This window comes from Kwoniella newhampshirensis, chromosome 4 (genome assembly GCF_039105145.1).
Source record: "Kwoniella newhampshirensis strain CBS 13917 chromosome 4, whole genome shotgun sequence".
Lineage (NCBI taxonomy): Eukaryota > Fungi > Basidiomycota > Tremellomycetes > Tremellales > Cryptococcaceae > Kwoniella > Kwoniella newhampshirensis.
The window spans coordinates 1551898-1567557 of NC_089958.1; the positions used below are offsets into that span (position 1 = coordinate 1551898).

A 15660-nucleotide genomic window follows, 5' to 3' on the forward strand; every position below is an offset into this window, starting at 1 on the left:
TGTTTACGTAACCAGTCATCTACTTCTCTTGCTTGATTGCCATGACCTGTGCGAGCAAATGAATACCACTCCCAGAAAGATCATCGATTCATGCGCTACGCTGCTACCTCATTGCGTGATGCTCGCCCAGCACAGTGTCATCTATACATATCTCCCCCCGTTTATTATGATAACACACCGCGTCACATTCCCTTTGATACCGTCGCACCGTCGCCATACCTCAAATTGTACCACCTGGTCAGCTCGATCCATTCGACGGTTCCTGCTCCTGCTAGAGCTGATCTAACCAATCATCACCCATGAATCATTATGCTACGTCCGCACGCCATGGCCGCTCTATTAGGCACCTCGAGCCTTGAGGACCGCTGCTTCCCGTGCTGCTTGTCTCTCGGCGAGGTCAACACCGACGAGCTGTTGACCAGACCGTGTATTAGCATCGTGTTCCAGTTGAGGACCATAGTCCGAATCGCACGGAATCGCACTCACAATCTTACTGGCTTTCCAGAACTGGACGACGTTGATGACCTGCTTTGCTGCACAGATGGGAAGACAGATCGCCCCGACCACTTGAGGCCAAGTGAGATTCCTCAGGGCATGGACTATGAGTCCGACCGATTTCGGATACTGAATGGCGAGTTCGACCAAGAATGACGGAACGTATGCTGACGACGTGATGGGTGTCGTCCAGAATTTGTTGAGATAAAGGGTCACGAAGAAGAGCTCGTTGGCGAAACAGAAGATGAAGAGTGTTCGCTGTGAAAGAAAAAAAGACATGCGATTAGTTTCCACTTATGTTGTGAGCTCAGCTTGTCACTCGAGCAGGAGACGAGACCCACCGAGTCGTTGTAGTAGTACCATAAGATTCTGGAGACGTCAGAAGTCACGGTCTTGTGACTGGATGAGCCGGTCACGAGAGAGCTGAAGACGTCAATGTGAGCAGATGATCCAAAAGGGTAGCATTCAGGTTCAACTCACGAGTACATGTGTATGTAGTGCGAGGAGAAATCGAGGGTGATGAGGAACATGAAGACGATCGCGAACTTTTCATATGTGTTTGCGAGGAAACACAAAAGGCAAGCGGTGGTACAACTATCACGCGACAGGTAAAAAGTTAGCAAAAGTTACATGGCCTTGTTCTCCTCCGAGATGCACATTCGACATCATCCTGCCTCGGTGTCGCTCACCCGGTATCGACCAGGCCCGATCAGGCAACGCAAGTAGCCAAGCCAATGGGACATGAAATGACTTACCGATCGGTGACCATGTCCAAGACCGCTCCGAATTTGCTGGTTTGACCCAGAGCTCTCGCTGCCTGACCATCCACTGCATCCAAGAGACAACTGACGGAATAGAGCACGAAACATGCTTTGGGACTGTAAGGCATGAAGAAGAGGGACGCGGCGGCGGTGACGACTCGTGTGTAGCCTATAAGATTGGGGACGAAGAGGAAGACGTTCTCGTCGACTCTGGGTGCATGAAAACCGTTAGTTCGAGGTCCAAACACAACGGTAGTAAAGACGTGAATGACTCACGTTGTGGTGCTGTAGGCCGGGAGCAGGACGGGAAATACCATTAGTGACATAGGTCAATATACACCAAGCCTTTCCGTGCTCTTGACGTTCGACAACGTCACAACTCACGCAAGATCAACAGCACTACATCAACAGGGGAACAAAGAAAAACACAATCAGCTCCAACCCCAATCCTTGTCCTTTCCAAACCCACTATTTCGGATCCCAGACTTCCTCCCTTGTTCTGCTCCTGCTCCCTTCTCGAGGACGATGCTTGATATCGCCCAAAGAAGCGGGTGAAGGCGAGAACGCCGTCGAGGTCGTCGATGATTCTTCTGGAGCTGGAGTCGATTGTTTGGAGCGAGTCGTGGGCGCCATGGTCGTTTTGTTGTTGTTGTTCCTCCTGCCGCTCGGTCAGATGAACAGATCCAAGGGGTGATACGGAGCAGCTGTTGTTGTTGACACTGTATCCCTCGGGTGTGTTGGAGATGAGGTAATGCTGAGAAGTGCTGCAAGCTGAGCTTTTGGATCTACTGACAGGTGGATGATGGGTTGATGAGATCCGAACGATCAGCGACCAACTGGTTTGAATGATGAGTAACTGGACTAAACCAACTTACGTGGCTCTTCTGTTCTGCACCCGGCGGCCACACCGGTCACGCGTGGTGATTCATCTAAAGTGGGTGTCTCATTTAAACTCTCATGTCAGTCGCGGTCATTAACAGGTCCGTGTCCCATGTCCATGTCCACGCTCAACGTCCAGAGGCAACAGGATCTCTCAACTTCACGACGACTATATAAACAGCTTAAGCTTGGGACACATTGCCAGACAGTCGAGGGGGTGTGACCGGTCCAAACATCTCCTTCCCGCGGACATCCAATCTCATCTCATCTCATCTCATCATGTCGACCTTCTCTCCACCACTAGCCGACATCTCCTCACCTTCCCGTTCCTTCTCACTCTCCGTCCCATCGTCGACACCCGCGCCTCTCCCTTCGAGTCGTAACAATCCGATCTCGCTCCGGATATACAAAGCCATCGGGACATCTTTCGACGATCCATCTTCTCGTGAAGCTCTAGAGATCGCTTCCTCGTTCTATTCGTCCCCTGTCGACAGCAAAGGGAAAGGGAAAGGCAAAGGCAGAGCGGAAGATTCGGGTGTCAATGGGAATGGATATGGCGATAAGAACGGGAACCGAGATGATACAGGGCAACATGTAGAGATTAACGATGATCTCGATGAGCAACAGGAAGATGATGGACTGCCGAGAAGACGGACGTTGAAAGGTCAAAGCGCTAGTATGGCAAGGAAATGGTTGAAGAAAGATGTAGAGGCGACATTAGTTGGAGGAAGCAAAAGATTCTTGGAAGCATTCGGAGAGGTTGATCAGGTCAGTCGAATCTTTCATCTCATGGGAAGCTTTTTCTCTCGTTACAAGCATACTGATCGGTCCGTCATGTCACGATTCAGAAACTCGATGTGCTCAGAGAACACATGATGGAAATGCAAGTCCGTTGTGATCAAGTTCAAGCAGAGCTAGATCAAGCGAATAGTGGGACGAAATACCTCCTGGAACGAGCAGACGGTTTACGATCACAACGGTGAGCTGGTCGTGACTTTAAGGTATTGATTACAGCTGAAACCTTTCCTCTCCTAGCGCTTCTGCCCAACTTCGAGCCACACTTATTCATCTCTTCCTATCCCGTTTCACACTTTCGGAGTCAGAACTCGCCGCGTTGATATCACGAGAGGTGGCTGTCGGTACCGCTCTGTTCCAAGCTTTAGATCACGTCGAAGCTATCAGAGTAGACTGTCAAGTACTACTGGGCGGAGAAGAAAGGAAGATGCAAGCTGGGTCAGTCGCATTGTTGTCTCCCCGTGGTGGCAACACCGAAGCAAGTGAAACTGATGTACGTATGTCAACACAGACTTGACATCATGGCGGCGACTTCGGATCAGATGGAGTCAGGATACAAGAAGATACATCGATGGTGTCAATTCGAGTTCCGACAGTACACACGTGAAACGCAGTTGGAGGTGTCGCCGATTATGCGAGAGGCTGTCCGTAGATTGAGAGAGCGGCCGGCTTTACTATAGTGAGCTACTGCAATATGGTAGTCTGATCCAGCTCATCATGTCCGTTATTTGTGATACCATCACCAGCGACGCCCTGCAAACTCTCACATCCACCCGACAATCTTCCATATTGCAGGCTTTCCTCGACGCATTGACTCGTGGAGGTCCTAACGGTCTTCCTCGGCCTATCGAATTGCACGCGCATGATCCTACGCGTTATGTCGGAGATATGTTAGCCTGGGTTCATCAAGCTACGGCCAGCGAGCACGAGTTCCTAGATGGGCTGTTTGGAGTGAGAGAGAAGAAGAGGATGGTGGGAGCTGAACGGGAGGGTATCACCGGAGAGGAAGAAGCGATGGTGCGAGACGCTCTGGACAAAGACCTGGAAGGCTTAGGTAGACCGTTGAAGGTCAGTCAAGCTCTCGCTACGACGGTACGATTCAAATTGCTATGCTAATCCTGCACCTTTTATCAGTTGAGAATTCAACAAACCATCAAGAGTCAAGAGGGTATCATCATGGCATACAAGATCGCGAATCTGCTTCAGTTTTACCTCGTGACGATGCGGAAGACCATCGGAGGGGACGCGCTGTTGTGCACGACTTTGCAAGAGTAAATATAATCCCACAACACCTCCTTTCGATAATCCTGAGAGCTAATACTGTACACTCAACTTCAGCATACACGACCAGGCATATGTCGCTTTCTTCGAAACTCTTGACGCTCAAGGTCGAAGTCTCCTCCGGTTCCTCCACGTGAGTAACGCTGTCCCTATCGTTGTCTTCATGTCCCCAAGGCTGACTATGACTGCTCTATCGCTTACAGCCGCCCGACGCCACTCTCACACCACCGCTGGCACTGCGCGACGCTGCTCAGATCTTACGAGAGCTACTCGCGGTCTACTCCACCTCGCTTGTCGATCCAGCGGAGCGGGAATCGGATGCTGATCTTGCAAAGCTCTTGGAAAAAGCTGTGAATCCTTGTGTCGAAATGTGCGAGCGGATGGCGGAAATGCGCAAGGGGACCGGAGGGGAATGGGACAGGGATGTGTTCATGGTCAACTGTCTGGGATACCTAGAGGTGAGTCTGATAGTACTAGAAAACATATCATCCGTAGTGTAGGGATCGTGGCGGAGATGAGTCACGATCATCACAAGCTGGATTCATTGCAGTGAAGAATAGGTCATACTGACAAGAGCGCCAATCGCAGCACACGTTGGAGGTATACGACTTCACATCGAAAACACTGGACTTGATCGACGAACAGATCAACCGACATGTCGAGAGCATGACCTTCGAGCATGTGAGTAGGAAAGATGCAGCAGCACGAGTCGAGATGCGAGCTAATGATGGTATCGTCGATCTTAGCATGGTAAATTGCTTGAGCAGTGTGGACTAGCAGCTGTCATGAAGACGATACGAACCAGACCAGCAGACGTGAGTATCCGAGATGTCAGGTCGTGCATGGCATGATACTTCGAATGTCTGTGTTTACTGAGATTTTACTTGTACAATTCTCAGACACCACTGTCTCGACTCCCGCCGACGACGCCCAAATCGCTGACCAGTTCCCTCCAACAATTCTCTCTATGGCTCTCCACCATAGATCCCTCCACCTCTCCACGCTTAGCCTTGCTCACCTCACCCCGATTAGCAGAGGAGATCCACCGTAAAGCTCTGAGGAAGATATACGAGGCCTATGGGGAGGTGTGTGATCGTGTGCTTGATCCTAAAGAGGGCTACGAGTTTGGAGAGACGATGTTGCGAAGAGGTAGAGAGGAAGTCGGCGTGGCTCTCGGTGTCGGGGAAGAAGATTGGGAGAGTTCAGAAGACGAGTCGCAGCAGCGTCGACGATCAGATGCCGAAGTAGAAAATTAGGAGGCCGATGAGGGCAGTGGTGGAGAGAATGGGCAAACGCTCGATGGTGAAGATGACAAGTAGTTGTACGTTTATCAAGGTCTATCACAGCATTGATGCATATATGTCCTGAACTGTGTATGTATCATATCGTCTGTTTTTCTTGAATCCCTTACGTTTTTGATACTCTATGAAAGATCCCGAGAAACAATCCTACCAATCCTCTACGCCAATCCGTCGCTGACACGTTCGAGACTAGGCGAAACCCAAGAACAACTCGTCCAACAACCTGATGGTGTGATCGGGGTTTTCGACGGTATGACCTGTGACGGTGGGGTCGGAGAAGATCTCGTAATCGTTGCCACCTTTGAACGTCTGTCATCGGAGGAGATCAGCGCCATTTGAGACTCGAGCAATATGACATCAGTGCGAGGAGAGAATGTACGTTGGTACGGGAAGACACAGCGAGGTGATAGGATAAAGAAAGATTGATTGATTGATTGATAATCCACTCACCTTATCACCGAAGAAATGGATCGTGTCGAATCCTTCACCCTCAAGATGCTTGAGAGCATAAGTCTTGTCCCATCCTGAATCGACCGCCTCGTCAGCACCAACGACAGACAATAACGTTCCGTCGCCCCGCCGGGTACACACTGACCATGGGGGAAGACGTCGAAACTGATTTGACCACCGATAGCAAAGGTCAGACCGAGATGGATGAACTCTCTCTCCAGTTCCGTGACCATGGAAGCTCGGATTCCGTGGATCTGCGATCCATCGTCAATGTCAGTTTGGGCAGATTTCCCCATCGGTTTCTGGGCTGTCTGACCTTGTCGTACTTCTCGAACTCGATTCGCTCGGCGATTCTGTGTTGATAGAATAGAGCAATCAGCACTGTTACATTTCCAGGTACCAAGTACAATGTGGAACCGCGGGTGGACCGTACTGGAACTCACGACGCATTACGCCCGATAGGGGAAACATTGATCATACCATTCCTGAACTCGATAAAGGTACCTCTGCAGAATGGATCCGCGTTAGAGGCATAGCTCCTTCTATATTCCGATCCTCGACCCACCTCTTCACCGGGATATCTACCTCTGAGAGATATCTCAAGATCCAGTTGACCAGCTTCTTGTACTCCTCCTCTCCGACATGCTTGATGAAGCTGGCAGAAGCGAGTTGTTGTCCGAGCTTGTAGGCAGTCAGACCGTTCTCGGCAAAAGCAAAGTCGAAATCGTTGATACCTTATCAGACCGCCCTCATCACGTCAGCCATATACAAAATCACGTATGTGTCAGCTTTCTCATGCTTTATGCGGACATACCGTTAGCTCCCACCTGCTCCAGGATCTTCTTCAAGTCACTGCCGCCGACGAACGCGATGGCCGTGAGTTCTCTGAGCTTCTTCAAGGAAGCGATCATCGCAGGGGATGCTTCCTGTCGAGCGAGAGAGAGCGTCCCGTCCACGTCGAACATGCAGATCGTCTTGGGGAATTTGCGTTGAGGGAACGGGATGACACCGGCGGGGAAAGCGACGGACGCATTGGATCCTGCTCCGGGGGTGGGGATCACACCTGCTGCGATGACCGGGACTGACATGTTTGCTTGTGGCGGGTGTGTATGTGGAGTGGTCAGGTCGAGTTCAAAGTTGTAAAGCAGGGATGACAGAAGAGTTGAACACGTCTAAAACGAGGATCTACCGCCGGACATGGTTCAAACGCGAAGAGATCCCTACTTGAAGTCGCCTCTCCCGAGAAGTCACCCCGTGGACTGGACCCTGAGAGACATGTGGCATATCTCATGACGTGGCATATATTAGACCGGTAAAGGGAATCAGATGTATCACTGGGCGAGGTACACGTCGATGGGTTAACTATTTACACGACACGTTTCAACACTGGACAGTTGCGAGTTTCAGACTTTTTCTGAACGAGCATTGGGGGCATTATTCATACATCCTCCTTCCATTCTTCTTAATCTCTCTTTTTGGTGATCTTGCTCGATCATTTCATCTCGCTCACGCGCTTCTCTCTATCCTCTCAGCCATACTCACAGTCCTCACCTTGACGCCGTTCTCCATCACAGATCCCCCATCCATGGCTCCCAAACGCAGTCGACCTTTCACGACTGCCACGACCACGACCACTGCCACCTCCCTTGAACGTCCCAGCTCACCAACGACCGTCACGCGTCGTTTCACTCGATCGACAGCTGCTCGTGCTCCCATCTACACCTCCACGCCAGATTCCACCTCGCAATCACCTTCATCAACGTCTAGCAGTCCGGTCGGGACGACACCCTCACCATCTCCACCAGATCGCGTCGACGACGACGTCAGAGAGATGTATCGCGAGAACAAAACTTTGAGAGGGAGGAATGTGGAAGATCTGAATGATGTGGAAGAGAAAGGATTGTTGATGCTTCGTACGGGATCGGAAGAGAGCGAGGAAGGTGTTTCGTCACCTAGAAAGAGGAAGGGCAAGGAGAGAGAAATCGGAGGGAGATTGGAGCAAATCGTCCTGGACGATGGGGATGAGGAAGGCAGTGGCGCAGGTTTGACCAGTAGGAGAGATAAAGAGGCTTTTGCGCTGCTCGTTGTTTTGTGTGAGCTTTCAGTTGCTTCCAGTATGTGAAAAGCAAGAGCTGAACCGGTTGATCCCATGTCAACAGATTTGTAAGCTAAAGGGATTCTGTTATTATTGGAATGCCTCTAGCTGACTCTAGTGAACAGATTACAAGGAATACCTCTAGGACTCACGTTCGGAACTCTCCCTTTCCTGCTCAAATCACATCTCTCCTATTCACAACTAGCCATCTTCGCCCTCTCAACATGGCCATATTCCCTCAAACTGTTATGGTCACCTATCGTCGACGCGTGGTTCGTGAAGAAGTGGGGGAGGAGAAAAAGCTGGATCGTGCCGGTACAGGGATTGGTTGGGTTGGGCATGTGGATCATCGGAGGGAGGGTCGGCGGATGGTTGGAGGCTGTACGTCTTTTGATATTGTGGCTGAGACCCATGGAATGAAGCTAATGAGATGTGTAGGAAACGATCAATATCAAATTCATAACAGGGGTGTTTGGAGCATTGATCTTGGCAGCGGCGACACAGGGTGGGTGTCTCTCGATAAAATAGCGATACCATACTGAACATCAATCCGATCTTACAGACATCGCTGTGGACGGTGAGCTGCCGCTTTCGACACTGGCTCCAACAGCGTAACTGACTGGAACACCTCTATAGGATGGGCTCTTACCCTCCTTTCTCAGCCGAATCTATCATATGCGTCTACTGCCCAAACGATCGGAATCGGAATCGGTAATGCCCTCAGTTTCACCGTCTTCCTCGCCTTCAACAGCGTCGAGTTCTCGTGAGTACATAGCTTATTAGGAAGATGATCTTCGCTAAGCTGTGATCCATCTTCAGCAACAAATACTTCCGTTCTTCGCCCTTGGATTATCCCCTGGTCTCGCTCGGTGGCTATCTACGTTTCTGGGCGGTCGTCTTCATCGCAGTCACTGTATGGCTTGCTTTGTACAAGACTGAAGATCCGGCCAGCGATGATGACCCGGACATGGATGTGAAGAAGGTGTACAAGGTCATGTGGAGCATTGTTCGTCTGAAGAGTTGGTATTAGCGGCCATCATCGTTTGAATGATTGCTTATCCACGTCTACAACTTTGCACAGATATCCAGTCGTTTCTCCTCGTACATCTCGTGTGCAAGATTGGATTTCAAGTCAATGACGCTGTGACCTCTCTGAAATTACTCGAGAAGGGATTATCGAAGGAAGATCTTGCCATCGCTGTCCTGATCGACTTTCCTGCGCAGATGGCTATCGGATGGCTCGCAGCCAAATGGGCGAGACCGGCACCCAGTAGCGTCGCTGGGCGCGGGTCTTCGAAGCATCCTCTGACGGGACCTGCGTCCGGAACGGTCACGGGAGTTCTGAAGCCTTGGTTGTACGCGTTTTGGGCGAGGTTGGCAATGGCTGCGCTTGCTGCGTTGGTAGTTTGGGGATTCCCGTCGGGGGGAGTAGGGAATAAGTATTTCGGTCTGATCATTGTGACGACGTTGCTGTCGTCACTTACCAGGTGAGTGAGCAAGCTGGATCTGTACGACGGTGTGGTCGCTGACTTTTACTTGTCGCCCCGCCCCCAAGTACTGTTCAATTCGTCGGTATCTGCGCTTTTCACACCCAAATCGCCGATCCCCTCATCGGCGGTACCTACATGACCGTGAGCTTCATTGCAACCTTCGCCTCTTGAAGGAGGTGAGAGTGAGAATATCAAGCTCACACACATGCTCTGATCCTCAGCTGCTCAACACTGTCTCCAACCTCGGCGGAACATGGCCCAAACCATTGATACTCCGCTCCGTCGATCTCCTGACCGTCGCAACGTGTTCAGTGCCGACCGCGCTCTCTGGCAAACTCGGTGAAAAGTTATTAGGAGGAAGCAAGTCCGGGCCAGGATATGGGGAATGTATCTCCGAACATGGGAGATCGCTCTGTGCATCTGCGGGAGGAGAATGTACAGTCCAGAGAGACGGGTACTACATCATGTCGATCCTCTGTGTGGGTCTCGGTGCGGGGTTGTTGGTCTTGTTCATCTTGCCGACCATCAGGAGGTTATCTTGTGAGTGAGATCCACACCATGTCATCCAGATACATGGTTGAAAGAATGAATGAATGAAAGAATGACTGAGTGACTCCCCTGATTCTTGTCGTAGCACTCCCGATGTCAGCCTGGAGAGTCAAGATTCCCAATTAGACGAATGTATCTAGACGGACATGCTATTATCGAAGTGAAAGTGGTTCATTGCGTAGTCAACTCGTGAATATGCATCCATGCCCTGTTCGACCTCTCGTATTCCATTTCCGCCAGCTAGATCATTCTGCCGAGTTGTTCACGAATACCGGCCCAGATGCTGAGTTATCGGCAGAGACACTTGCACATCGCTCCATCAATGACAAGCCAAAGGTGACACTTTGCTCATCTTCATGGTCATTATCGTTGCATTCATACTTCTAGCCCATTGTACGTCACTACATCGCCACATCCTCCTCTTCCTCCAATTCCAAATCAATATCCTTCCTCACACTATCCGCCACTTCCCTCACTCTCTCTTCCAATCCGTTCTCCTCTAGATACCTTCTCAGCACACTAATTTCTTTCTCGTGATCTTCCATCAACGCCGCGATATCATCGATAGGATAAGAGGGGAATCGACCCGCTATTTCCGCAGAAAGAGGAGGTTGACAGGATGTGTGTGGGGATAGAATGAAGTTTCTTGGGAAATCTGTGAAAATGCACAGCGGAAAGACGTTCTGATTAGCCGTTGTTCTCTTGGTTGAAAATGGTCAGATGGATCACGAGGGAAAGAATAGGCTGTGAAGAGGAGATACTCGAGCACGACACTGCGACGTCACACGTACCTTTGAAATCGCTTACAGCTCTGAGAGTTTGATACGCCAGGGTCGATCTTAACTTCGCTCTTTGGGCCTGCTCGCTTCTCCCGGCTGTGTTAGCGATCTCAGCCCAACTAAGAATTGTACGAACTGTCAGTCCACGCCCCTGCGTATGCACACCATCGGACTCACTCGTCGCGAATGTAGACTCTTCTCCAAATCGACAGCAAAGCGACTTGTTTTCTTCCCTCAGGCAAAGTCTATTTCAGCGAGAACGAGTCGTTAGTCTCTCGCATTTTCATAGTATTGTAGAAATTCGAGACCCACCGCATCCTTGACCAGTCGATGCAAAGCTATCGCTGCATCTCCAACCCTTTCAAAGTTGTCTTTCAATGTTAAAACATCTATCAAGCCTTCTATATCCAGGGCTTTGCCCTCGACAAGCTCCTGTGCATCATTGAGGAAGAGTCTTTTGAACGCTGGCCGCTCTGACAGAAGAGTAACCTGTCCTTCCAAAGCTGTCTGTGTCGGTATTCGAGAACGTCCAGTCGCGGTTAAAAGGGACTCTTGAAGTGCCTTGTGAAGGTTGACCAAGTCCAATTCGTCGTCGAGATCTGTAAGGTGGGACTGTGATGTTATTTGTTGACCTTGGAAGTCCGTAAGGTTGGCCACTTACCGATCAAGAGCTCTCTCCTTTCTTCTGATTCACCCTTCAGCTTGATTTCGGCAACAGCCGCCAATTTAGCAATACTCCCGACGAGCTATAGAAAACGCAATGTCAATGCCAACAGCGATGTTCAAGTTTTCTACATCTCCACTCACATGCTGTTGCCCCACCTGAACTGTGTGCTCGCTTTTCAGGACGCTGGACAACGATCCAGCTGCTTCGCCATACCGTTTGCAGGCGATATGGTGCATCCAAACAAGTTCGGGGTACCCATTCAATTCGAAAAACCTCGTGAGAAGTGACCCGTACACTTCGTCTTGCGTAAGCAGAACATGTAGTTGTCCTACAACAAGATGTGAGTTGAGGGTTCAGCTGTACTTCTCGTCTCTTGCGCTTGGCAAACGGATGAGCAGCCCACCTTGATCGATATACCATTGGTACAACACGAAAGCGAAGTCTTCACCAAATCTCTCGATGTAGCTCTGCACTCGGGCTGAACCAGTTCCAGCGACGGGATCGTGACAAAGCACGACGAGTGTTAGGTAGTCACTATGATGTTCCGCCAACTCATACGCCTCTGGGACCCGATCAATGCCAACTGGATCGCAGCAAGTCAGTCAATAGCACTTCAATGATGGAACGATGCTCAGACCGCACTCACCTAAGGGTCGGATAATTCTTGGTTTCATAGTGACCCATTTTTCTCTCAGCGTAATTCCTTTCTGTTCATCCGCTCCATCTTGCAGTTCCCTGTGAGATTGGGTGATGATAAGCATTGGTCTCCTCCCTTCCCACATCGGTGCCACGTACCGGGAAGTTGCTCGACATTTATCCTCCATGTTCGTACACAAAGCTGCAGCAAGATAGGCCATCTGCGATTTCAGCTGACTCTGAACGTCTTGCTCGTGACGTAAGTGAGGGTCGCCAGTCGACGAGTGCGGTTCATCAATAACCGAACCCAAGTCCCTCGTTCGCTCCCGGATGAGCTTCTCAGTCGTTGAATACAGGAAGTCGAGGGCGTCGATGAAGTCATCTCCAGCAGTCCACAGTTCGATGGCCGGCTTGTCGCGATTGACTTCGTACAGTCCTTGCTCAGCCTCGCAATACTGCGCTGCGGTGCGTACAACATACTGCTCGTAGATGTCAGTGATTACTTCCATCAACACGCCCTAGTGACTGCGAAATAACGTACAAGGAAGGTTTTATTCGCCTCCAATACCCAAGGTGATATTTCGGCCCTCTCAACCGACCCCAAAGCTTCGCGAAATGTGACGAATACAACCGCAAGCAAGCGGTCGAGGTTTTGCACCTTAGAGTTCGTCAGAGACGTATCGCACCTATCAGGCGGCGGCAAACTCACTTGAGTTCTAAAGAAGAGTCGAACATAGTCCTCTTCGTCGAATATTTCTGATTGCGTCATATAGGTATGTATGGAACTGGAGAAAAGCGAGGCTGGCGACCGTGTTTGTGTTCGACTACGTATTGAGGCATGTCAGTCAACATGTAGCACCAAGAGAATAGCCCGATAGACCAAGCTTACTCCATAAGAGGATTTTGATAATCCCAGAGTTCGAGAGCGCTGCTGACCTTTTCCGCGTCACGCGACAGACGCCGCCGTGTCGCTTGTGGTAGCTTGAAGTGCCATCAGCGGGCCAATCAGGTAGCCGGTATAATCACTTACAACAGTCAAGAGCCCATTCCTCCGGATGAACGACATCAACTCTTTCAGACGAAGCAGCCTATCGCTGAGGTGGGGTCGAACTTCGAAGATAGCAGGCATGTATGGCGAGGCTTTGGGGAAACATGTTCAGCCGTTGGCTGACGAATATGTCAATCATTCCAAGCCGACTCACACGATGCCACTATTTCCGCCGACACGATTTCTGCAGCCTCTGCAGCGTCCCCTTGAAACCCTGCTAGGAGATCGAAAGACAGTGGATTCTGTGACCGATGTCAGCTTGGCGCGAATTTGCACAAGTACTGTAGAGCTTACATCGCTGCGGTCCCCGAAGAATACGGCTTGCTCCATCTTCGACTTCAAACGAGCAGTCGCTGAAGATAACCGATTGCTGTAAATCAAGTCAGCCAGTCAAATCTCAGGGAGGACGAGGCCACGCTCACAGCGAATCAGAGGGAACACTTGGTTCTAAGGCCTCGATTGACATCAAACCACCCAAAACTGGTATAGCAACAATGGAGGGATTCGCCGAGGACCGCTTAGATATTAATGTTGAGCGGGCGCGGCCAGCACCAATGAATGCATTCCGACTCGCGTCCTTGAGTGTGATAGCTTCCTCGTAAGGTGTGTCTAAGGGGCAAAAGGTCAGACACAGGAAGAATTTCGCAGTGACATGCTGACTGACCATCGTCAAGGGATACCAAGAGAACGACTTCGGCAAACCGAACGAAAGCCATGGAGCTGCCTGGAGGGACCAAGAGCCGAGGGATGTCCAAATTCCTAGGATCGGAATGCTGTACACTATCAGCTTGAACGCTGAGAAGCTCGAATGAATGAAACCTACGGCGAGATAGGAGATGTAGACAGTGCGAGCAATCATCATGGTCTGCGCTTTGGGATGGAAAGCGAACATGACGATAGCATGAGAGTAATGTAAGCTAGGAAATCCTGAAGTGCCGGGCTCTTGCTCGATATAGGATATGAGAACCGCCAGCTCGTCCTGACTGTTGGTGAGATACACGTCATAAGCGCTCTGATCATATCGAGGCTACCGGCGTCCCTCGTCACTCACCCAGATGTGACGATGTCGTTCAAGTCGAGTAAGATGGTCCCAGAAGCCCATTGATCGAACAGTGAGCTTCCTATGGCATCATGCAAATCATACTCTTGCATCAACTGTTCAGGATAGTCATCAGCTTAGCTTATGCAAACTAAGGTGACATCAACACACTTTCTGTCCATCCGGTCCGAAAGCCCATTTCTGAATCGTACTTTGAGCCAAGATGTACACATAACCTCCGGCACTTGCGACGGATTTGACTCCATTCCTATCGTCCCTCGTGCTGAAAATCGCGTTTGTCGCTCGTCCGAACATACCACCCGGTCGAGTCAGGGGTGCAACAGTAGGGACGAGACGACCACCACTTGGTGTGATCGTCAGACGGTATGCGAGGGAAGAAGCAGTTGTGAGGAGAAATTTGTTACCCTATGGGAGAACAGTGTGATCAGTCAGAACCTTTACCTGTCGACAGACAGAGAAACTCACGTCAAGCTTCCAGAAACGGTCAATTACCCCGTCTTCCCCTAAATCGATATACAGCTCCTGGAATCTTTCACTGCTTGCCGTCAAAGCAAGACTCATACTCTCCCAGAACCGGATCGTCCCAGAAGACGACACTAGGATCATACCGGGTTCTGACGAGGTCGAACCAGTGTACAGAGCGGACAGAACCGGGAGGTCGACGTTGTTGCCATTGGGTTGTGTGGACGGAGGAGCGTTGAAGGTGTATGTGGTAGGTGAGGAGTGAGTCGGCTAAGAACGGCATTACATATTAGTCAGTTGCTAGCACTGATGATATTGACAACGGCTTGCCTTGAGGTAATTCCAAGCTATACACTTTCTAGGTGTTGAGACGAATGCAAATCCGCTCCCAGTATCAACATGTCCTGATACAGTTTTGACCACCAAGTCTGATGAGAGCTCCACATCAGCGCCCCGTCTCAACTTCTATAACGATGTGAAGACTGACCAGCGTCTTTGATCAACGCTGCAACCTCTTTTGGCAATCCCCCCAAACTCGAGACGACATGTCTCTCGTCCTTACTCCAGAACACTCTAACTTTATCATATCCATCTTCCAGAGCTCTCGTAGTCCTCACAGTCTCACCAGCTGAAGATGTGGGTGATCCCCCTCGTCCTCGTTCTTTCTGCGAGACAAGACCCAATCGTGATGATCTGACCGAAGGAGTAGTAGGTTGATATGGGTGCGAAGGTTCGGAGAAGAGGGAAGGTGTTTGGGGTCGTATGGACGATGATCGCACAGAGGCGTTGTCCCGTAATCGTGATGTTCCTCGTCTGGGGGTAGCCCGAGTCGAGGGCGAGTTGAACATCGCAGCGCGGTCGTGAGTACGGTGTTGATGTAGTCAGAGAGAGAGAGAGAGAGAGGGTGTACAT

General features: G+C 50.5%; 4 protein-coding genes across 4 annotated transcripts; 2 read left to right on the top strand and 2 right to left on the bottom strand.

The window, feature by feature from the left end:
* Positions 1-2414: 2414 nt before the first annotated feature.
* IAR55_002544 (uncharacterized protein) lies at positions 2415-5467 on the top strand (the record flags this gene model as incomplete). Its single annotated transcript, XM_066945657.1, has 11 exons — positions 2415-2903; positions 2984-3114; positions 3171-3368; positions 3442-3609; positions 3677-3998; positions 4065-4201; positions 4269-4344; positions 4415-4669; positions 4800-4892; positions 4958-5026; positions 5111-5467. 11 exons carry the CDS (start codon positions 2415-2417, stop codon positions 5465-5467), a joined length of 2295 nt encoding a protein of 764 aa, XP_066804346.1.
* A 234-nt stretch (positions 5468-5701) lies between these two features.
* On the bottom strand, positions 5702-7050 carry IAR55_002545 (uncharacterized protein; the record flags this gene model as incomplete). Its single annotated transcript, XM_066945658.1, has 7 exons — positions 5702-5821; positions 5963-6036; positions 6108-6216; positions 6279-6315; positions 6406-6468; positions 6528-6696; positions 6777-7050. The coding sequence occupies 7 exons, from the start codon at positions 7048-7050 to the stop codon at positions 5702-5704; spliced, it is 846 nt and encodes a 281-aa protein (XP_066804347.1).
* A 497-nt stretch (positions 7051-7547) lies between these two features.
* On the top strand, positions 7548-10222 carry IAR55_002546 (uncharacterized protein; the record flags this gene model as incomplete). The annotated part of the gene is made up of 10 exons (XM_066945659.1): positions 7548-8076; positions 8176-8438; positions 8496-8562; positions 8620-8634; positions 8694-8820; positions 8877-9076; positions 9139-9544; positions 9613-9688; positions 9769-10087; positions 10182-10222. 10 exons carry the CDS (start codon positions 7548-7550, stop codon positions 10220-10222), a joined length of 2043 nt encoding a protein of 680 aa, XP_066804348.1.
* A 275-nt stretch (positions 10223-10497) lies between these two features.
* On the bottom strand, positions 10498-15596 carry IAR55_002547 (uncharacterized protein; the record flags this gene model as incomplete). Its single annotated transcript, XM_066945660.1, has 23 exons — positions 10498-10751; positions 10888-10994; positions 11053-11120; positions 11188-11474; positions 11537-11621; positions 11683-11870; positions 11946-12125; positions 12189-12277; positions 12338-12657; positions 12720-12836; positions 12888-13002; positions 13068-13159; positions 13209-13318; positions 13381-13468; positions 13521-13596; positions 13649-13835; positions 13891-13999; positions 14050-14209; positions 14278-14381; positions 14437-14691; positions 14752-15018; positions 15079-15176; positions 15236-15596. The coding sequence occupies 23 exons, from the start codon at positions 15594-15596 to the stop codon at positions 10498-10500; spliced, it is 3717 nt and encodes a 1238-aa protein (XP_066804349.1).
* Between the last annotated feature and the right edge of the window lie 64 nt (positions 15597-15660).